Source organism: Thunnus thynnus, chromosome 19 (assembly GCF_963924715.1).
Source record: "Thunnus thynnus chromosome 19, fThuThy2.1, whole genome shotgun sequence".
NCBI classification, from domain to species: Eukaryota; Metazoa; Chordata; class Actinopteri; order Scombriformes; family Scombridae; genus Thunnus; species Thunnus thynnus.
The window spans coordinates 17,843,889-17,866,585 of record NC_089535.1 but is presented as its reverse complement, the minus strand read 5'-3'; the positions used below and the strand labels follow the sequence as shown (position 1 = coordinate 17,866,585).

At 37.3% G+C, this 22,697-nt stretch overlaps 4 protein-coding genes across 4 annotated transcripts; 1 reads left to right on the top strand and 3 right to left on the bottom strand.

The window, feature by feature from the left end:
* Nucleotides 1-616: 616 nt before the first annotated feature.
* On the top strand, nt 617-3,569 carry LOC137170747 (BPTI/Kunitz domain-containing protein-like). The gene is made up of 6 exons (XM_067574306.1): nt 617-784; nt 1,113-1,194; nt 1,477-1,644; nt 2,015-2,182; nt 2,556-2,723; nt 3,111-3,569. Exons 1-6 carry the CDS (start codon nt 704-706, stop codon nt 3,113-3,115), a joined length of 672 nt encoding a protein of 223 aa, XP_067430407.1. The 5' UTR covers nt 617-703; the 3' UTR covers nt 3,116-3,569.
* A 2,788-nt stretch (nt 3,570-6,357) lies between these two features.
* LOC137171132 (protein AMBP-like) lies at nt 6,358-11,468 on the bottom strand. Its single transcript, XM_067574901.1, has 10 exons — nt 11,273-11,468; nt 10,315-10,457; nt 9,717-9,793; nt 9,438-9,554; nt 8,904-9,005; nt 8,613-8,668; nt 7,695-7,776; nt 7,386-7,553; nt 6,780-6,953; nt 6,358-6,549 (listed from the first exon to the last, which is right to left on the bottom strand). Exons 1-10 carry the CDS (start codon nt 11,390-11,392, stop codon nt 6,524-6,526), a joined length of 1,065 nt encoding a protein of 354 aa, XP_067431002.1. The 5' UTR covers nt 11,393-11,468; the 3' UTR covers nt 6,358-6,523.
* An 88-nt stretch (nt 11,469-11,556) lies between these two features.
* Nucleotides 11,557-16,436, bottom strand: LOC137171133 (protein AMBP-like). The gene is made up of 8 exons (XM_067574902.1): nt 16,116-16,436; nt 14,452-14,597; nt 14,275-14,351; nt 14,027-14,146; nt 13,661-13,762; nt 13,113-13,160; nt 12,913-12,969; nt 11,557-12,537 (listed from the first exon to the last, which is right to left on the bottom strand). Exons 1-7 carry the CDS (start codon nt 16,227-16,229, stop codon nt 12,962-12,964), a joined length of 615 nt encoding a protein of 204 aa, XP_067431003.1. The 5' UTR covers nt 16,230-16,436; the 3' UTR covers nt 11,557-12,537; nt 12,913-12,961.
* Nucleotides 16,437-17,659: 1,223 nt separating this feature from the next.
* ptgdsa (prostaglandin D2 synthase a) lies at nt 17,660-21,464 on the bottom strand. The gene is made up of 7 exons (XM_067574927.1): nt 21,240-21,464; nt 19,578-19,717; nt 19,302-19,378; nt 18,357-18,467; nt 18,131-18,232; nt 17,983-18,014; nt 17,660-17,882 (listed from the first exon to the last, which is right to left on the bottom strand). The coding sequence occupies exons 1-7, from the start codon at nt 21,330-21,332 to the stop codon at nt 17,874-17,876; spliced, it is 564 nt and encodes a 187-aa protein (XP_067431028.1). The 5' UTR covers nt 21,333-21,464; the 3' UTR covers nt 17,660-17,873.
* Between the last annotated feature and the right edge of the window lie 1,233 nt (nt 21,465-22,697).

Here is a 22,697-nt window from a genome sequence, read left to right as displayed (position 1 = left end):
TAAAAATTCAACAGCAAATTCAAATTTGTTTTTAAAAATGGTGACATATACCCTCACAAGTTTCTCGAGCGTAAGGTGACGTCCAAAAAAGAACAACAATACTTAATTTAAAATGATATGAAACAGCAAATCCTCACATTTGAGAGGCTGGAAAAAAAGATTTCACATTTTGCTAAATACATTACGTAAACAAACAATTGATTATCAATATATATGTATATAAATAGAAATGTATTTACATTTTATATATAGTTACAATGTTCAAAAGTATGCCATTTAACGAAAACCAATAAACCTTTAGATGACACTCTGCATTTGTAGAGACTCTACATGCATTTTCTCTACTCTCAACTCCTTTTATCCAGAGAGCATTCGTCCATTCTACACATATAATATGTGGATATAAAAAATTTGTATATACAGTAGATTGAAAACACTTCTGTGTCTAGCGTTTATGTGGTCAGTTACCCAAACAAGTCAGACCACAGAGAGGCAGAGTTCAATATAAAAGTTTTACCCTTTCGCTCATTTATTTGGGTCTGGGAGTTAAGTACACGTGGGGGCAGCAGAGCACACATAGCTCACAGGTCAATGCCTTGTCTGGGTCGAGATAAGGGGTATATCAGAAACAGCGAGGCGAGGAGATGGCTATAATTCCTTCTATTCAGACTTCAAGAGACAGGTGAACAGAAAGACGGACAGTATGGTGAAAGCTGTGATTCTGATTTCTGTGCTGGTCCTGGGGTTGACCTGGACTCTCCAGGGGCTGCCTACGGAGGATGTGGTGAGTGGCCGAGCTCTGCATTTCTTTCTGTAAAGGATTTTCTATCCTTCTTTTGAGACCTTTTGTTTATTGCCTCTTTATGGCAACAGAGAATAACAGGTTAAATGTCTCATGCCTCATGAAATGTGGATATTTCAAAACATAAAGTTTTGTAAATTATGTCTCCCTTCATAAAATATGAAATATAATAAACCTTTACATAACAGGTGATGATGTCAACCAAACTGGAAAAAAAGTGTTTTACTTTTAAGCGGAATACAGTATTTAGAAAAAGAGGTTTTAGGTGTCATTGTATCTCTGACTGAGTCTGTCTGTGGTTGTGATACAGGCTGCTGGGAAGCCTGAAGACCTGGACAGTGGCTCTGATGAGGGCTTTTCTATTAGTAATGCAACTGAGTTCAATGCAACAGGTAAGAGATCAGTTTACTCAGTTGATTAATTGCACACCACAGTGCTTGTGTATATGCAGTACAGTTGAGCTGAATATGTGCTGAATGGAAGACCAGAGATCCTGATTATGATGTTAATCACAATAACGACAAACAATACACTAGTGGCTTGTGTTACAATCAAGTCCTAAGTAATGGTTATCTACCCTTTCTGTGCAATGTTCTGTATTTTGCTCATTGAGTTGATGTATGAAATGTGCTATATAAATAAACTTAACTTGACTTGACTCTCTCTTTCTGTAGAGGCCTGTAAAGCAGCTCCAGAGGCAGGTCCATGTGAGGCAAAAATAGCACGTTACTTCTACAGCTCCTCCTCAATGAGCTGCAAAGTCTTCACCTACCAAGGGTGTGGTGGAAACCAGAACAACTTTAAAGATGAGAAAGGGTGTTTGGAGGGATGTCACCCTGATGGTGAGGAGCGAAATACAAAACACAAACTAAACACTGTACATGTAAAGTTGACATTTTACTTGTCACTGGTATAATGCCTTTTTGCATTTTTATTGTTTTCTCCCCCCAATTTGCAGTGAGGTTCCCAAAAATGGGGCCCTCACGATCAATTTTTTTATTATAATTTGATGCACATTCAATGTAATGGTCAGCTCACAGATGGACATAATTCATAAACACTATTAATAGGAACTTTAACTTGCCAACACTGCTTCAGAGGTGGATCATATTAGGTTGTATTGTAGTTTTCAGTTTCAGTTTGTCACATATACTGTATGTTGGTTCCTTTGTGGTTGCAATGTTCTGTATCTCCCTCTTTCTGTTTCTGTAGAGGCCTGTACAGCACCACCAAAGACAGGTCGATGTAAGGCATCTTTCCAACGTTACTTCTACAACTCCACCTCAATGAGATGCGAAGTCTTCATCTATGGAGGGTGTGCTGGAAACCAGAACAACTTTAAAAGTGAAAAAGAGTGTCTGAGGAGATGTCAAACTAAAGGTGAGGAGGAAAATAGAAAACACCACATGTTACACACATCTGAACACAGTACATGTAAAGTTGACATTTTACTCGTTCATTCATTGTCGGTGTAATGCCTTTTTGCAGTGAGGTTCCCAGAAATGGGGCCTTCACATGCACATGATCAACTTTTTATTATAATTAAAAGTAAAGTACCGTACAGCTCACAGATGTACATAATTCATAAACACTATTAATAAGGACTTTAACTTGCCAACACTGCTTCAGAGGTGGGTCATATCAGGTTGTATTGTAGTTTTCAGTTTCAGTTTGTCACATATACTGTATGTTGGTTACTTTGTGACTGAAACTTTCTGTATCACCCTCTCTCTCTCTCTCTCTCTCGCTGTAGAGCTGTGTACAGCACCACCAGCGACAGGTCCATGTAAGGCATCTTTCCAACGTTACTTCTACAACTCCACCTCAATGAGATGTGAAGTCTTCATCTATGGAGGGTGTGCTGGAAACCAGAACAACTTTAAAAGTGAAAAAGAGTGTCTGAAGAAATGTCACAAACAAGGTGAGGAGGGAAATGTAAAACATGTTTCACATATCTGCATACTGTACATGCATAGTGAGGTTCCCAGTCACAGGTGTCCCACTTGCACACGATCATATTTTTCATTATATTCTGATAAACAATGACAGTACTGTACAGCTCACTGATGTACAGGGATATACATAATAAACACTGTATGAACAAGGACTTCAGTGTTGTTGCAAACACCGCTTCAGAGGTGAAATATTGACTGTCTGAGCACTAGTAGCTGACAAATGCTGCTGATTGTTACTGATGTTTATATTATTTTGTGCACCCAGTACACAGTATGGATATACTCTATGTGCTCATGTAGATTTATATCAAATCCTCACCCAGATATGATTGAATGTATTTTCTCTTTTACAGCATAATTGCATCCAAAAGCCAACTGAAAATCAGTGCAGAAGAATCTGTTTCCTGAAGGCGAAGTGAAATGAGGAAAACACAAACACAAAGATGGAGCATGATCCAACTTCACAAGAGGAGCACATCAAAGAAATATTGTGATTTTGTCAGCACTTACAGAATATGTTAAGTTATATCAAAACACATCACCAATAAAAGAACTCATTACTGTGTTTGGCTCCATAAAACAGAATTGAATTATTAGATCACCAAGACAGAGATAACAGACAGGCCCAAAAGATGATTACAATGTTTGCAACTCTCAACTTTTTTAGGCTTTCCTGAGAAAATGTTTTTTTCTGATAAAAGCTAAGACAAAGCTAATATTGACATTCTGATAAGTGTGAAAGTTGCTCCTCTACATTTTCACCGGGTCCTGGTTCCCAACACTAGTTTTGTGTATTAAATCACTAATTTTGGTCCAATGTTTCTGCTGATTTATCAGTCATGTTACACACATAATGGAGTATGTGTTTAAGTTGATTAGTTTGTGTTTCACAATGTTATATTTTGTTGAAGGGCTTCAGTCCTGCTGTGATGTTTCTTTTTTGAGAATTTGTGATGGTTGCGCAGATTGTCTGCTAAATCAGTGATAGTGACAACAGGTGTGCATCATTAACTAAGCAGTGAGTCACAAGGGCTTGTCCAGTTGAGGTAGGAAGGATAAAACTGTTCTGTTGTAAATTACATCCTGTATAATTTGGTGCACTCATGGCTGTGTGTGTGACCACAGGAAATTGTGATTGTCATCAATAACAGAAATGCTACATCAGTGTAGTTCTATATAGTTTTGTTATCAGTCAAGGTCACCCTGTGGTGACCTGAGTAGATGCTATATTTCAGTTAGGTGAGGCTGAGAAGGTAAAGGGTCAGTCACTGGTCAATTGTGATGAGCGAGGGAAGGGAGTAGGTGGCAGTTTGCTGTGAGGCTGCAGATTTCATTGTTTGTTTCCTTTTACTTAAAAAAAAAGGTTCTATATGTAGAATTGTAAAGCAATTTCCATGTATTAATCATTTTTTATTGCCAGTGAGTGAGCAGGTAAAAATGAGACCTTCCTGACTTTCTCGGTTGTCTGTAACAGCCTGTGGGCCCGGGCCAGATTTTCCACAAATCCAACAGATGTGATGTTTTGCGCGCTCCCAAGTGTCTTGCCTCTCTCCTGCTAATGTCAACAAACGACTAGCAGAACGACACAACAACACAAAAAAACGGTGCTATATGACAAAAAACACCCTGCAGATATTAGCTCTCCAGATAATGACACAGCTAGCTGCCTCCATTAATAAATACACATTTCACAATAAGACACACTTGCAATAACAAGTTACTCACTCTTGAGCACACACAGCTAAAAAAAAACATTATTTCTCAACAAAGGACCAGAAAGAGCAATAGCAGAACATAGCTTACCCCTTTTGTTTTTCCTGTTGGTAGTCCAAAGGTCCTAATAAGCACACATTTCACAACAAAACCGCAGCATGCTGCTCTCCGACCACAGTGTGTTGCTTTCTGACCACAGCTCGTTGCCCCCTGGCCACAGCTCACTGAGCCTACTGGCATTTAGTAAACACGATTGGTAAAAAAAAGTTGGCGGTTTGCAGGTTGGGTCAGGTTTGGGTGGTTGATTAACACATATTTGTGTGAGTTTGGTGGTGTGGATTGGCTCTCACTAGCCACCGGCCACAACACAGCAGGGGCCTCTGTGTGTGTATTTGTGTGTGAGCAAGTGAGCGCAGGTACATACACTGACTGGGACTGAGAGATGCTTTGCTGAAACATGGTGCAAAACACAATGTTACAGATCCTTTATGTAATTATGAGAAGTGTAAGTGAGGAAAAAGACATCACCTGCAATAGTCTTGTGACGTGAGCACCAGGATGTTGACTGTAGCTCATTTAACAGGCACAGATGTCACTAATGAGAAGGAATTTTTGATTCCTACATATAGAACCTTTACATTTCTCAGGAATCATTTTTGCCTTGTTTTTTTTAAAATATCACCTCAATATCATCCTCTTTTTTGCAAATACTCTGTCCTGCCGACTTGCTTCTTTAACATCCCTTTAAAAATTTCCAGTGCCAAATAACATCATCTGCCCTTTATATGGGGCAGCGGTACTACACAGAGCTTTATAGCAAGTTTCAGCTCTCATTGTTTATCTGTCTGCAATTTTACTGTTTTGATTCACTCTCATGGCTCTCACACAGTGTTTTTCGGCCACAGCAGGAAGCTATTTTCAGAGAAAAAGCTCTAAAAACTGACTGTACACTACCAGCTCAGCAGCAAATGGCAAACAGAGAAAGTTAGCCACTAGTTAGCAGTGGGACACATAGTGGGACATTTAGCAGAGAGCCAGATATTTTCCTCAGGAGTTGGTAGAGACCAAAACCAGAGCTAAAAGAGAGCGAATATAGACGGGTTTCCAAGCGCCATCATCAGTGAGATGCACACACATGTGGGTGGTGAAAAACAAATGAGCAAGACTATGAGTTTATGAGAAGATTAACATGTGATGCACAATTCACAAAAGTAATGGGTGAAAAATGTCAATTATCACTTCCCGATTATTTTATGTGACTCATTAACAGCTGTGTATGGAAAATGCATCACATTGTTACGGTGTGCGGAGTGTCTTTTCAAGATCCTGTGTGGCTGATAAATAAAACTTATTAAATCTTATATTGACATAGTTTCTTATGAGCAAAACTTTTCCTGTATTCACCATAGTCCAGTGTGTCTGTGCTCTTAACTTGTGCAGCAGGCAAATAGCAGGATTATCATGCTAACATTACCAAACAGTAATTTTACTGGTTTCCAGCAAGTTGCTTTATTTCTAAGTATATGAAAATGTGTTTTCTGCGCCCCTGCTGTGCACAAACCCATTTGTTTGAGTTACAATCATCAGGTGGCCAAGAGGACGACTCCAAATAAATCATAATGTTGCTCTGTTACTTCTGAATGTATAAATAAGCAACTGTTTGCTGTGTTCACTACTTGTTTACACTGTTTCCAAGTAGCCAAATCAGTTAATGCAGGTTTAATTGTTCCAATTGAACACTCTGAAAGGTTTAACTGTGTTAAACCTAAAGATGAATGAAATGTCACTTCAATTCATCATTTACATTAAATGTTGAACACATTTAGGACTGCAGCCTCTTCTACAGTCCCTTCGTTCTGATCAAGACACAATAAACATCAGCCAAAACAGAGTAATGAGTTGTTTTATTGGTGATGTTTTGTGATAAACCATTACATATTCTTTGAGCGCTGAGACAAAATCATAATGTTTAACGTGCCCTTTGTGTAATGCTGGTTCATGTTGCATCTCTGAACAGCGAGTTCAGAAGAGCAGCAATGTTTCCTCATGTTGCTCAGTCCAATCTCAGGAGCTCAGGATCTGTGGAAGAGCAAATATACATGAAATGCTTTTATCATTATGTGGGAAGAGATTCAGTGTGTTTTTTAGTGTTGCATTTGCATGAACACATACAAGCTGTACAATAGGTAGTTTAACCAAGTTTTACTTCAGTTATGCCAATTGTGCAGAATTCCTCTTTCTTCAATAGGTATCTGAGGCTAGATGTGTCTCTATTTTACAAGTCTGTATTTCTTCATATGTCCTCTCACCATCTTTGACCACTCCGCAGTACTCCTCACACTCAGCCTTGCTGTAGAACTTGTTGGCATTGGCCTGGCAATAGCCAGGTTTGTAGGGCAAACACAGACCGATGGAGGAGTCAAAGGCCCAGATGAGTGGATGTCCTGTGCAGGGTTGGGGTGCCAGGGGCAGACGGCAGACAGCTGAGGAGATAGAATACAGGAACTTGGATGTTTTTCATTCATTTTCATAGTTTTCATGTTTTCGACAGCCCACACTTGCAACAATGACAAGCAGTAATAACTAATTCTGTCCTACGGATGGGCTTCAATCAGGCTTCCCCTTTTCAAAATTCCATTAAAGAGGAAAAATGGCATCAAACAGTATGTGGTGAGTGGGAAGCCAGTGAGGGATCATATCCTTGTTGCTGCACCAGCAAGTTCTAGTGGTTGGTAAAAAGAAGTAGCTGGAAAAATTAGTATTTCAAATTTTGAAGAAAAAAAGGTTAAAATATGCAAACCAAACTAAATATTGATACTAATATAGAATAAACTTGCAATGTATAAAAACATTGATGAATGCATTTTATGTGCAATCATCTGATATGAAGATGTGTTTTGTATTTCACTCCTCACCCTCAGTGCGACATCTCTGCAGACACTCTCTCTCAGACTGAAAGTTGTTCTGGTTGCCCAAACAACCTCCGAACTTGAAGATCTCGCAGCTCATTGCGGAGGAGTTGTAGTAGTAACGCTGGTGCATCCCAAAACATGGTCCTGTGTCTGGTTCTGCTTTACAGGCCTCTACAGAGAGAGAAAAGTAAAATAGATACCCATCAGTTAAAACCTCAGAATCATTCATTTTCAGGAATGTGTTATACTGTACATTTATATGTAAGTGTATAATGACATGCTATTAATATATTGAGTAAGCGGATCTCTTACCTGTCCCATTGAACAGAGGTGTGTCATCACCAGAACCCTCCAAATCTGCAACCAGAGTAGGCACAACACTTCTCTTCACCCTCTGTATCACATCCACAGACAGACTCAGTTAGAAATGCAAAACCACATGAACTCCAGTATTTCAAATATTTATAAAATTTTTTAGCAACATCATGTTCTGTAACTCCTTGTACCAGTGCTTCATTGAATCTATCACATTTTACAAAGGGAGTTACTAATATATAAGACTATATTTTTATACAGTTGCAGCTTCAGATCTATTGTAAAATTATAGATGTTTGTCCACATTAAAGCAACAACATTAAAATGTGCATTAATGCATTTAACACTATTTACTTTTTATATGCAATATGCAATGTATACATGGTTCTAATATATCTGTAGTTTTACTTGAGGAGAATCCATGGTTTTTATTTTTTATTTTTAAATTATTATTAAACATAATACTTCTTGCACCACTTTCACACTCTTCTATTGTTTCATTATTTTACAGTTCCACTGTGAGCACATTTAAAAGGACAAATTAAATTTTTCATGGTCATCTGAGCAAGGCATGTTAACATGAAATCAGTTTGATTTCCTCAATTTTTGCAGTCAGAAAAATATTAGCATAATAGTATATTAGTAGTATTAAATGTTATTTCAGGCATTCCTATATAAATGTACTTCTGCTACTGTACTGCTACCAGAAGGGCTAATAATAATAATTCTCTAATTTCGGCAGAGAGGGATTTAAATACTGAGTGTATATTAAAATAAGAATACAACAAGAACTAGAATATGAATGGAAAGCTGACTGAATTTGTTACATTGTGTTTAAATGACAATAAAATCGAGACATGCATGTTAAGAGAATTTAGTTGTTTGTTTTTTTTGTATCTGTAAGTATGTAAGTACCTGCAGCTCAGACTGAGGTGTTGGCTTTGCCACCTGCTGTCCAGGAACACAGTCACCTGCACAGACATTTAATGACAACATATCATTTAAATGTCCAACCATCCAGTTGTCTTATGTTGTTTTTGTTGTGTTTATGTTTTTGGGCCACCTTGCTCGAAAAAAGATTTTCCTCATGTGGGACAATAAAGATCTGAACTGTAATGAACTGTTTCCCAAAGTGTGACCCATTGTGGATGAAAAAAAAAGTTAGTACGTGTATGTGTGTAATAATCGATTGTGTCTGTGCTGTACCTTTGTTCTGTTTAATGATAATGGTGTTGTCACTCATTCCCTGCTGTCTGACCAGTGTTTTGAAGTCATCCAGCACAGTCGGTCTCACCTCCATGGTCCTACCTGAAGGGAACAGAGCAATTTGGCTGAAGCAGATGTAAATTAACACTTTAACATGGTGTGAAGGGCTTGAGCTACTGTAAAATGATGTACTTGGGTTCACCTGATAATCACTTTCACTTAAAAAAATACTGATTTCACCATGTAATTAAGGGCTGCTAATAAGTTAGAAAGAATTTGGTTAGAATTTATGTTCTATCTTAACACAAATGAGGGGAAATCCCAATACTAATAAAACTTGTGCTTGATAAGCTGCTAAAAAATGACACTTAAAGCTATCAAAATTATACTGATTTGATTTTCTTGTATTTTATTCATAAGAATTTGGGTTGAAATGGTGCTGAAAATATCAGTCAAGCTTTTTTCAAAGAGCAAACTAAAACAATAGGAAAAAAGATAATGAAATGTCCGGGTATATAGAGAGTGTCCACTCACTGTAAAGCTTAACAGAGATGGTCTTATTCCCTGATGATTTCTGTTTGCTCATTATTAGTATCGCATACTCATTGTAGTTTGTGTGAACCACATAGGCATCCACATTTGCCGCCCACTCTGCAGGAAGAAGAGCACAGGCAGAATAATCATAATACTTGTAAAATCTCATGGATGACATCAACTGAAGACAGAGCTGCTCACTTTCAAGATTATACAGAGAGAGAGAGAGAAAGAGAGAGAGAGTGAGAGAGAGAGAGAGAGAGAGAGAGAGAGACATACTTGTATCATGGTAGAAGAATCGTCCAGGTGTGGTGGTCAACTCATAGTCCCCAAAGACCTCCTTGCATGTTCCATGTCTAAACACAAAATGTATTTATATCTTTATATTTATGTGATCATATATGTGAGTTCATTCTTGAGATCATGTATGATGCTGCAGGCACCTGACAACAGTTAATACGACTGAAGAAGTGTCATCTGTGCAGAATATGTCAGATATGTATAAAACACAGTTGGCACAGGCAGCTTTCGATTTTGCACACTTGGTTTTGGTTATTACTTGATGTTGTCTCGCCAAAACACTGTCAGGATTAGCCAATGAGGGCATTATCATGCACATAATGTGTATATATATATAATTATATATGTAAAAATTACAAATTTATTTTTCTCCAGATTTCTAAAAATCTTGGATTAACCCAGGTTGAAATTATAATTTGTTGAATTTTCTGGTAAAATTGCACACATTTTCATATACAGTAGTATTTTTTATTTCAATGTAATTGATGATAAAGCATTCCTAACTTTAAAAATCATATATTTTCATACGTTTTGTCCATTAGAGCATGTGTGTGTCATTCATGCTCTGCTTACAAACCTGAGTACATTTCGAGTCATCTTGATTTTGCCCTGGGTGGTACTTCTCTGCAGGACCAGTTTGCCAATGGCTGCATCTCCCTTGTATTTATGCATATGGGTACATGTAGTTGCCTTGGCAATATCGTGCCAAGTTCCCAAAAACTGGTAGGAAGAGAAACTGCTATATGAGTTGAGAGTTTACTTGTGTAATTCACATAAAGTATAACTGAAATAAGCAGGGTTGTTGCTTCAGTATATCAAACCAAAAACAGTAAAAAAATGTGAACTTCACCTTAGTTAAAAATCAATTTATAAAGTATATAAAAATAAATGAATTACAAATGAATATTTTACAAAAACTATTTGTTTTGCACTCTGTAGATCAGAAATTTCCACAGCTCATACTAAATTAAAAGTCACAATTATTACCAAAACACGTTAGTACATAAAGAAAGAAAGAAAAGAAACACAAACGACCAATACTACAGAGTATTGCATAAATTTGCAAAATTTGCAATGTAATTTAATCATTTTTTTAAACACTTCTCATCACATTCAATGCTTGAGAAAGGCATTAGTAAAGGATAATGTACTATATATATCAATCCCCTTGCAGAGCTCATTAGGATGGATTTCAAAAGAAAAATACTTTTTGTTGCTTGTTTGCAGCTGAAACTGATATTTCTATTCCAGGCTGCTTTACAACATTTAATGCATAGAAAGCACAAGAGGTTTATATAAAATACACATTTAAATTTACTATACAAAACATGTATTTTTAAGTAATTGATATGTATGTATTTTAAGCTTTCCACTGACTGCAGGATTAAACAATTTATCTCCCAAACAAAGATTACAGATTAATTACTTAATTACAGAAAGAAGAGAGAAATACAGAAGAAGAATATATACATTTAAAAGTACTGAATATTACACATAAAAGAGCAACTGTGTGACTACTGAACTCAGACACTCACCCTGGCCAGATCAAAGTTTTCCTGTGTGGGGTAGAGAGGTTCTGGGATTACAGGGAGACCCTGGATGGTCCAGGTCCATCCCAGGACCAGGAGAGAAACCAGAACCACCGCTTTCTGCATCCTATCAGCCTGTCTTTCCACTCGTCTCTGAGAGGACTAAGACACTAAATCTTAGGAAAAGGGCCATCCCCTCACCTCACTGCGTCTTTCACCCCCCTCTTCTCTTCAAAGGGGGACAGGGCATTGACCTGTGTTATATGTGTGCTGTGGCCCCTGCATGTACTCACTCCCACAGCCAAATAAAAATCAAACAAGTAACAGAGCAAAGTTCTGTCTCTCACTTTGTGCTTTGACATGTCAGAGCAGCTGACTGCTTAAACGTTGGACTTCAGCGTTTTGGCAGCCCCAACCAATCAATACATGTGATGATCCGAGAGACTAATGAGTAACAAATACATGTTATTTTACCCTGCAGTGTTGAGGTTTTTATACTTAACTTTTTTTAATTGGTAATCTGCAATACACAGAAAAAACAGTAATCTTCTCAGGCTTCTCACAAAGCTCGTGTCTTTATTTGACATCTTCTAGATTTAAGAAATCACAGATTGAGGCTTTTTTTCATATGAATAGTTCAAATTCTGGATTCATATTTTTTATTATGTAGCTACAAATTAACATTTTGTAAATATAAAATTATAATCTGTAGAGGCAAAGGAAAAAGCAACCAAGCATTTAAATTGTCTTCTATATTTGAAAAGACTACCAGAGCTTTTTCTTCTTCAGTCTGAAATTACAGTTAAACAAATACAATGTGTTTTTACTGGAAAAGTTAATGTTAACTGGAATTAATTTGTATTAAGTAATCATAATCATCTGATGAGTTAAAATTAAGGTAATAAATTATTATGTATTCGGTGGAATTATGATGAACTAATTATTTTATCATCATGATTATTATCTTCATTTATTATACAGTACCAGTCAAAAGTTTGGACACACTTTCTCATTGAATGGGAAAGTGCATCCAAATTTTAGTTAGTGCATCACAAATGAAATTTAAAAATCCTTTGTATACAAACATATAATTTAATTACTGTAGATAGTGACATAGTATTTATATGTATTCAGAGAAGTCAGTGGTCAGTGGAAACCAAACAGTGTTGCTTTTTCCATTGAGGAAACAGTCAATGTGTTAATAGACTATGATTGTTTATGGTGAGTCTGTGATGTTCCTCCTCTTCAATTTGTCCACATGAGCTTTTAACCTGTAAAAGTGAAAAAATAATGATCAGTTCTCTAAAAGTGGACAGAAAAATACAGTATATGCGTTATGTTTCTTGTATTCAATATTTATACTTGCAGTTGCACAATTTCAGTGTGTCCTCTTTTGGAGGATTTGAAATGAAAATTAAATAAGTCTTGGGATGAAAATGCCTGTTGTAGTTTATGAAATACACTGGATATACAATATGGGGATGAAAAATACTTTACTACTAAAAACTACTGTTCCCATGAGCCTCCTTTACTGATCTATGGGAGACTCACTCTACTAGTGTAGTATGAATTTGTTAAAGAAGAATTCCATCTGAGCACTGACCAGTGTAAAGATTTTTTTCAATGGGAATGATTTGTACCCTTACCTGGTGAAGTATTGCCAGCTCTCAAGCCAAAGTCACCACTACATTTCTCTTAGACCTCTGGGGAGCAAAAACATGCAGTCATGGTCCAAAATACACAAATTGGTGACTTATCCTAAATTTATGACCAATGGGAATGTATTCATTGAAAAAAAAAACATTGTTAATGGTGCCTGTCATTTCATTAAGTGTGAAGCACGTACCTGATCTAGGAGTGGGCTCTGTCACCTGCTCACCTGGAGTACACTCACCTGGGAAGAGTAAGACAGAGAGAGAGAGAGAGAGAGAGAGAGACGAAAGACAACAAACTTACATTAAAAACAAACAAAAAACAGAAAACATGCAGTACAAACCAAATAACAGCTGCTCACTTTGTTGCAGCCATTTTTTGCATGTTTTAACCGTTACCTTTAATATTTGAATGTATTTTAATCTCTATAGAATTAATTGCTTACATTGTAGCCTTGTAAAAAAACTATTTAGTGTGATGGTTTCCTTTGCTTTTATTTGACTGTACCTGATTCTCACCTGTCAAACATATGTGCAACTAATAAAATCAATACCAATGTATTGTGCATGCAGCCATCATTAATCTTGTTAGTTACACCTGTGCTTTTGCTGCTGTAACAAGGTGTGTCCTGAGAAAACTCTATCGGCTGGGAAATGTCTTCAGCCGCTTGGGAAATGAGCATAAAAAAATTTCAGTAAGACAGACGAGACAAGCGTGTAATGAATGTGTGTACGTCTAAACCTCTGTTCTGATTATTGATGATAGTGTCGTCACTCAGTCCCCGTTGTCTGACCAGTGTTTTGAAGTCATCCATCACAGCAGCCCTCACATCCATAGTTCGACCTGAAGAGGACACAATTTCTGTTATATTTCTTTTAGAGCACAGACTGCTCTGCCTCTATCACTGTTTATACTTGGGTTATACAGAAGTAAATAGAATTAGTTAGTTGTTGTTGAGATGGATTTTATACATCTGATTCACAATATGCATTTTTGTCACAACTTTGATTTCATGATGAAATGTTACCAAAAAAAAAAAAAAAAAGGGCTAAACATAAGCATGCGCACTTAACATAATGAAAAATAGATTCAAGAATGGTTCCTCACTGTAAAGCTTCACAGTGGTGGTCTTAATTCCTGAAGGTCTCTCTACGCTCAGCAGAACCATCATTGCAAACTCATTATAGTTGGTATGAACCACGTAGGTGTCAACATCAGCTTCGAACCCTGTATGGAGGACGGTGTTCACAATATGCTACATGACAGATTTAAATCTTGTTAATGTGGTGTGAAATGAACAGACAGAATGTGAAATTAGATAAAAAAGGATGGAGGGCAAGAGGAGAGAGACATACTTGCAATGTAGTGGTAGAATTGTCCTGTGGTGTTGGTCAAACTGTAATCTGTGGATGTCTGTGTACATGAGCCGGTCCTACATGCAGGCACAAACAACACAGGTTTTAAATTGTGTGCGTGTGTGTGTGTGTGTGTGTGTGTGTGTGTGTGTGTGCAAGCATGCATGTGAGTCTGACCTGAAATTAGTGGCCGTCATTGTGAAGTTGGCCTGAGAAGCCAGATGTTTCAGCTCCAGTGCACGAATGACAGGGTTTCCCCTCTTGCGCTGCATGTAGTGAGGACAGGTAGAAACCACTGCCAGCTCATACCACTTCCCCATGAACTGCAAGGAGCACGAGAATATTCACATCGAAGCATTTGCATATGGATTGATATGCAGTCATAACAGCAATCTCGGAACTCGTGATACAACTCAATACTTTCATATTTTATTTTTCAAAGGACAGTATTAGTGATAATTTCCATCCCTAGTTGAATTAATTCAGTGGTTATTACAAGGCACAAAAGCATCTCACAGGGGAGCTGCTGAAATCATATTGTGGCAAGAAATCTTCCATCATTTTGACTAATTAATAACAATAATTTCACTTATGAATAACATACCATTAAAGAGGGAAAAGTGCCAAACTTAGTTGTGAAATAATAACCAATTATTACTCTGTTTTAAAAAAAAAAAAAATTATTTTGCTTTTTCAAATCCAAACACAATAACAAACAACATACAACCAACAACATGACAGTACAAAGTCAACAAGACAACAAACAAATCAAAATTAAAATCAAGTAGACACCATCCACAATGACAACAAAATAATGCAAATAACTGTGTCTCAAAACATTGAGAGACACAGGGCAGCATCTCACTTCGAGGATCACCTGGTCAAGCACATCCTCAATACAAGAAGACTATAGAGGTACAATCAATGTGGTGCGATAGGAGGTTTTCCATATAATCCACATAGGATTGCCATATCTTGTAAGATGTTTTACTCTTATTCCTCAACCAGCAAGTTATTTTCTCTAGGGGTGTACAGCCACATGCCACTTGGGAGGGGGACATCTGATTTCCATTTTAATGCAATGCAGTTTTTTTTTTAGCAATGGCCAGCACAATTTCTGTGAGTAAAGTTACCCAGTAAACAAATCTCTGGATTCAATGGAAAGACGACACCATGAATACCAGATAGGGGGTCATATACCCCTGCTGAAACCCCTGAAGTTTAGGGCCCTGCCAAGTGGAATGTAGGAATGCTTCCTCATCTAAGCCACATCTAAAACAAAGGGGCAATATATTGTAGTTGTATTTGTGTAGTTTTTATGGGGCGATATAGAGCGGATGCAGGAAGTTAAACTGTATCAATCTATATCTAGAGTTTAAAGTACAGGTCATACCATCCCTGCACAAGTCACCCCATAGTTCCCCATCCAGTTCTATTCCCAGGTCTTTCTCCCATCTAAGTCTGGATCTGTTCAGATCAGGTATTAATAAACTTGATAACATAAGAGCTTCATACACTACTTCACACACTAGTTTTAAATAATGATTGGTCAGCATGGCCACTGGTCTTTGTGGTTGACTCCAATAAAGTTGTCTGGTTTCAGATGGCTGAGGAAATCTTTATCTGTCAAGCAGTGTTTCTGTTTAAACTATTCAAAGGACATAAAGGCTCCTTCCTCATAGCACCAGAACTACTCTTTAGGGAGAATACATGATGATGAAAAGATGGAGCGGGTGGGGAAGGGGCGGAAGGGAAAACTATGTCTCCGTCAAACTTAGTTAAATTTAGTCATATTTGTCTTAAATAAATAAAATAATCAAACTAGTATCTGAGCAACTCACCTGGCCCAAATCAAAGTTCTCCTGTATGGGGACACGAGTTTCTGGGAGCACTGGGACTCCTTGCAGGATCCAGGCCCATCGCAGGACCAGCAGAGACACCACAACTCTTTGCATCCTTTCAGCCTGACTGTCCACCTCTGTCTCTGAGAGGATGGAGGCCCTGCACCCTGCACTTGTCCAACCCTCCCCCTGCTTTTCACTATCTTCCCTGGGCCAAACTGTGTTTTGTGAATTCTGTCCCACCACACTGCAAAGAATAGACAACGAAAAGAGCAAAGTTCTCGACTGTCTTTGTCTGTTTCGTGTGCACACATAAGAGTGTGCATGTGATTGTGTCTTTGTTGGTTGCAGTGTTGGACAGTCCAAATAATCAAAATGAGACACTGGACTTTGAATTTGAAGCTAAAACAAACAACCAATCAATACATGTCAACTATAACAGCTGATAGTAGAGAAAAGGCTGCACTGCTCTCTATCACCTTGTCTTTTCTGATATTACCACAGGAGGGTATTAAAGTCAAAAAGCGATGAGGTCTGGTTCATGCTAATGTGGTGAAATCTGCCCCCTGTATGCAAGTTTTAAAATATTTAGAATTTTTTTAAAAATAACATCACATTTACCTCTTAATTTGTTCCTTAAAAAGGACCTTAAATTTCAAATTTAGGGGTTCATACCAAACATGGGGATAATGAATGGATAGATTAATGGACTAAAATGAATTAAGATATTTTAATGGCTTACTTGCATGGTTTTTAAAGTTTTTAAAGGGAAAAAACACCCCTGAATTTTCATCTTAATTAAGTTTTAAGGCCTTTTAAGGTATAAATTAATGGGTGACTTCCAGAATTCTTGGTCCATTTTGAGGGATTTTTATCTTCCAAAAAATCATTATATTAAAAATATCTTAATTAATTTTAATCCATTTTTTATCCCCTTAAAAACCCACAAAACAAATCTTAATTCCATCATTATTAATGGGTAAATTAATGGAATTTTATTGTAAAAAATTAAGGGATTCGTTTTCATAGTGTAGTGAAATCTGCCACCCGGTGGTCATATTAGAATTGATTTTCACATGACTCAACTCACACACAAAGCTCAGCATTTCCTTTCAGTGAGCTACAGCACTCGCAGTAGATAGATGAACATGAAGTACACAGTACAAAGAGTAGATTATACACACACACACACACACACACACACACGCACAAAATCAAACACACACTTGCACCTAGCCTCAAGGCTTATATTGTTTATTTAAGTATAGGTCAACACTGTGTCAAATAGTACAATCAAATATATTCTGATGTTTTTTAAAAGTCAGAACTTAATTCAAGAAGATGAATATACAATATTTGACCAAATGGCAAAAAACCAGCTACCACAAAATGTGGTGATTAATTAATTAATGTAAAATGCTTGGTGATTAAGTGAAACGCTAACATGAACAGCATATCTGAATGAAACCTGTGATTTAAATAACTCATGAATAGGCACACACACACACACACACACACACACACACACACACACACACACAGTCTGGAGGTTAATATTGTTTATTTAACTATGTCAACACAGTGACGCAGCAGAACTATGAAAATAATGTAAAGCTCTATATAAAAGAGGATGATGTACAAATTCCATCAGCAATATTTGTTATTTATCATCTTAGTAGCCAAAATGATGATGTTTGCCGGAAAAAGTACTTCATAGTCAATGCTGGGTGAAAATAGACTGGAGAAGCTGGAGCAGCATCAGGAAACCTGGAGAGAGAAACAAAAACTATTACACAGAAGATTTGTTAGACAGAAATCAACAATTAACTCTGCTGTGTTTCACATTTTCAAAAAGAACTAGACTCACCTGACGTCCAGATCCCGCTGGTGGGCAGTTTTCTGGTGGTCAGAGAATATATAGACGTGAATTAGCTAACTTCAGGATAATTGATTTCTCCCCATTGTTTTTATGTGCATGAGTGTATTTACTGTATACTGTATTGGCTCTACTTTACCTACTGGAGGTGGAGTCAGAATAGACTCTCTGGAGAAACCCCGGGACAAAGCAAAGACTCTAAACTTCTGAATGATGTCAGGTTTGAGTCTTTGAGTGCGACCTGCACACAGAGACACATATAGACAGACAGAGATGTGATGAACACTATCGGCTCTGCAGTGACACTGCAGCTCACATGTTTAGATGTAATGTAAAAAATGTGTGTATGTGTGTTTGCATCTCACCGTAAAGTGCCACCTGCGTGTACTCTCTGTTGAAAACCTTGTGTTTGAGAACCAGAGCGAATTCAGTGTAGTTCGTCTCCACCACTGTGATGTCCTTCACCATGTTATGGCCTGAGTGGAAACACAACACAGAAATGAGACACTTCTTGGTATTCAGTATTAAATATTAACCAGGAAAACATGAGATTGAATGGAAATCCATGTGAGATGTAGAACAATTAGTAAAATCTGTAAAGCAGAAGCAGAAAAACAGACAAATCAAATTGGGTGTATTACACATAAACAAAACAAACAAAACAAAATGGAGCATATTAGAAATATATTGTATATAAATTAAAATATCTAAAAAAAGAAAGAAAGAATACAACATGAAAGAATAAAAAGTATAAATACATGTAGCATTGGAATAAATATGTGATGTACTGTACATGTATTTACAATTATAATGAATTTCATTTGTAACAATTTTTAGAAAGGAGCATCTCAAAGTGCTATAGATTTGTTTTAAATGTAGACATTAAGTAAAAACAAACAGCAATAAAAAATAAATAATAAAAAAGTGCATCACATACATTCTAACCAAATCAACACTCTACAAACATGCTTGGCTCATTTTTTGGGGGTACTATTTTACTTTGATTTCCATTCTTACATTTTTATGACACTTAGGAATATTTGTCACATGTTCTGCCTGGACACTGTGGCTTCAATCTGTGTGCTCAGGACGGTTGTTTGCTCATACTGCTGCTGATCCAGAAACTTGTTCTACAACTATGGGCACTCAATCAATACCAGTCAGACTTCTATATTGGATTATCATGGAAAAAATAACGTCACAAAGCTTTTTAACTATTATGTCTTGTCTCTTTCTCTCAGGTTCAAACCACAAAAGGATCTCTCCCGTGGGAAGGTTATGAGTCAGATCAGAGGTGAGCCGAGACTTACGTGTGCTGAAGTAGGTGAACTGTCCAGGTACAGTAGTCTTCTCATACTGGTACAGCTTACTCACACAACCTACAGGTCTGAAGCACACAAGGGAAACACAAACATCACTTCATATATCCCTCTGTGTCTTCTGCCTGTCCTCCTCTCCTCTTTGACTAGCACATCTCACGCCTTTTGTGGCCCCTCACGCAAACATGTACTGGCCTGTACTGTGTATGGCAATATATAGACTGTGCTCACATACAGAATGTCACCGCCTCACACACACAGACTCACGTGACGTCCCACATTGTGAGGTTAACGTTGCCGTTCACGAGTGGTGTGATGATTCCCATGGAGGCCTTTATTTTGTCTCTGTATGGGACAAAATTTGGAGAGTCGTAGGCCAGACCCACACGGTACCACTTCCCTGCAAACTAAACACACACACACAAAAACACTCAAATGTAACTTAACATATTAAAGATCTTGGGTTTCTGAGTGTTTTGATACTATTATATATATATATATATATATATATATATATTATATTTCACTTTCAGTTTATGACTTAACCTCATTAAAAAGGAGAACCAGGATGACATAAACACATGTTCATGCAAGGACACAGTTTACACAGACTATTAGATGAATGTGCGCAATGTAACTGTAACCCAGTCTTTGAAAACAGGTCATGTATACAGTTTCATTTTTAAAAAAGGCTCAGTAATTTCCTGAAACAACTGGGCACTCTACTTTTATACAGAAGCAAATAGTGTTCAGGGAACAGATTTGGTGTGGTAGTGAGTAATTAAGGTAGCTGGGGCGTGTGTGGGGGCTTGACCCAAAATATGCTGAAGTGCACGTAGTCATCATAATGAAAGAACATGTCACCCATGTGTTTTTAGTGGTTTTTGGACCATGATGGTCTATGACACAGAGGAATCAAGCTATATCCGGCTTTAAGTAAACAGGTAATACTTCTTAGAATGATCAATTTGTTGTTTGTTTCATGAGATTTGTTGTTAATAATGAAATATATATTATACCATCAGAATTATCCATATAATCAGCTTCCACTTGTCACCAAACATAAGCATGGATTTCTTTATGGAACATTTCGTGGCTTTTTCTTATGCATACATACATTTTAAGTGTGTGCAATTTTAGCATTGACTGCCCCGAGGGAGGAAAACAAGAGAGCTGTTTTTGTGTCATGTTGTGAACATTTCTGCTAACCACATAATTTCCTCATATCTCCACATAGATCCTTTACAAAGTAGACTGAACTATAAGGACAGAGCTGCTTTATGTAAATGATAAACAACTTTTTCCTGATGCTGCATTTTCTGTTTAGGCTTTGTAGATACAATTTATAAGTGGGAATTGTAAGGTAAAAAAAACAAACTGAGGCTGGGTGTTATCTGACATTTTACATTAACGCACACCAGAGTGGAAAATGACTGACCTTTTGATAAATATGGAACAATCCCATCACAGAGATCTTACAAAAACACTTCTAGGATAAATCCGCAGTTGCCTATCAAATCAGCCACAGGAAACAAATGTATATCTTCCTTTTCATGATGTTTCTCATGGTGTATTTACCACGGGAAATATCAAACTGACCTCTCTCAACCTCTCCTGTGTTCGGAGACCAGGAAAATAAGAATTCACAAATTTTTTAGTCATTACAATTTGTGACTTGATTGTCAGCGCTGGGACTTATGCCCATATTCGTTTGTTTTGGCTCAAACTGAGGAGCTGTTCTCAAACTTTGAGTACACACACTCACCAAAACACATGTGAGGGACACAGCGTTCCCTCACCATTGGAGTCACTAACTAAAGAACAAATAATGAGATCAGAACCTGCTGAACTTAACAAATCAAACTGATTTAAATACATTCATACTTAAAAACAAACATTACATGAAGCATTTATGTCTGTCCATCTTACCTTCTGCAGGGAGAAATCTCTCTGTGGCTTCACGTCTGCGTGCACCATCATCGAGCACATCACCATGACAACAGCGGCCACTGTGGTCCTCATGGCTGCGAGGAGAAACGAAGAGGCGAGATGGACGGGCTGAAAGGTTGAGAGAGGGTATCTGACTTGAGCCTAAAATGAACTGAAAGCGTTCGTCAGACAGACAGACAGGTACAGAGTGGCAAAGCCTGTGGCAGTGTTTGTTTTTCTCCTGATCCACCCACCTAGTTGTTAGCCAATCATTGCTGAGGATCAGGGAACAGTGGCTAAGTGTTAGAGATGTGCGGTTCCAAAATAAGCCGAATGTACAGGAATATGTCATGCATGTGGTTTATTATCAGATGAGATTCATGTGATTTCCTCATGAGTTCAAACACACTGGTTTCACAAGATCTTACAGCACACTGAAACACACGCTACAAAAAAGAAACCTGATGAGGTCAGTAACTTCTGTCTACCATTACCATTACAGTATCATTTATAACAGATGAAGACATCTGAGGACACAACAGTGGCCTTCAGTATCATGATCTTATGGGGGCAAACTGCCTTCAGTACTGGGTTTTAACTGAAGTTTCATAGTTGCATATAAAACAAGTTCACACAACTACAGTATGACATACTGTCATAATTATGACTCATATCATGACTTGAGAAATTAGTCATTAGTAAATGAAGAGACTAATTTTGAAACTAATTTTTATGTTCTGCTTTCTTTCTCCTCAGTTTCAATATTTCTGTCTTTATAAGAATAAGAATAATTTTCTCATACTGAACTGAAAGTAATTTCTTCCCATCTGAGACATCATACTTCTAGGTTCTGCTTTTCTGTCACAAAAAGGACAATAATGTAAAGATAAATTGCTCAAAATGGCATTTATTGACAAGTTCACAGATTAAGTAAAACTGATCAATAAAAGGTTAATAATGTAGAAGCTTTTAAGATCTAGTTTGTATTTCTGAGTAGTGGCTTGACTTTGGTAAAATTAGGGCCGAGGCTGTAATAGGTGTTGTGGGCCGTGTAAATGTTAAAAATAGGCCAACAGCGAATGAATATACAGAACATACGATCTGTGTTGAAAGGGGTGTGTTTCCATCACACAAGAACAAGAACTCAGTGTTAAGCTTTTCAGAGGTGTAGATATTTGGATGGAGCGGGAAATGATGTTGTAAAAACAGAGATTAGAGTACAAGTTCTTTGAAAATCCTCCGAAGAAGGTTTGTAGGGACCGAAGATATACTGGATGTACACACCTTTTATCCTAACCTGATACAGTAGTTGATAAAATATATGCATGCTAAAACTAGTTTAGATCCTGCTGTATGTAAATAAGAAAGAATAGTTTTTTTTGGATCGCCTAAAAGGTCCTTTCATACTTTCCAGTCATGATAGTTAAATCATAAGAGAGTATGAATCAAATTAAATAG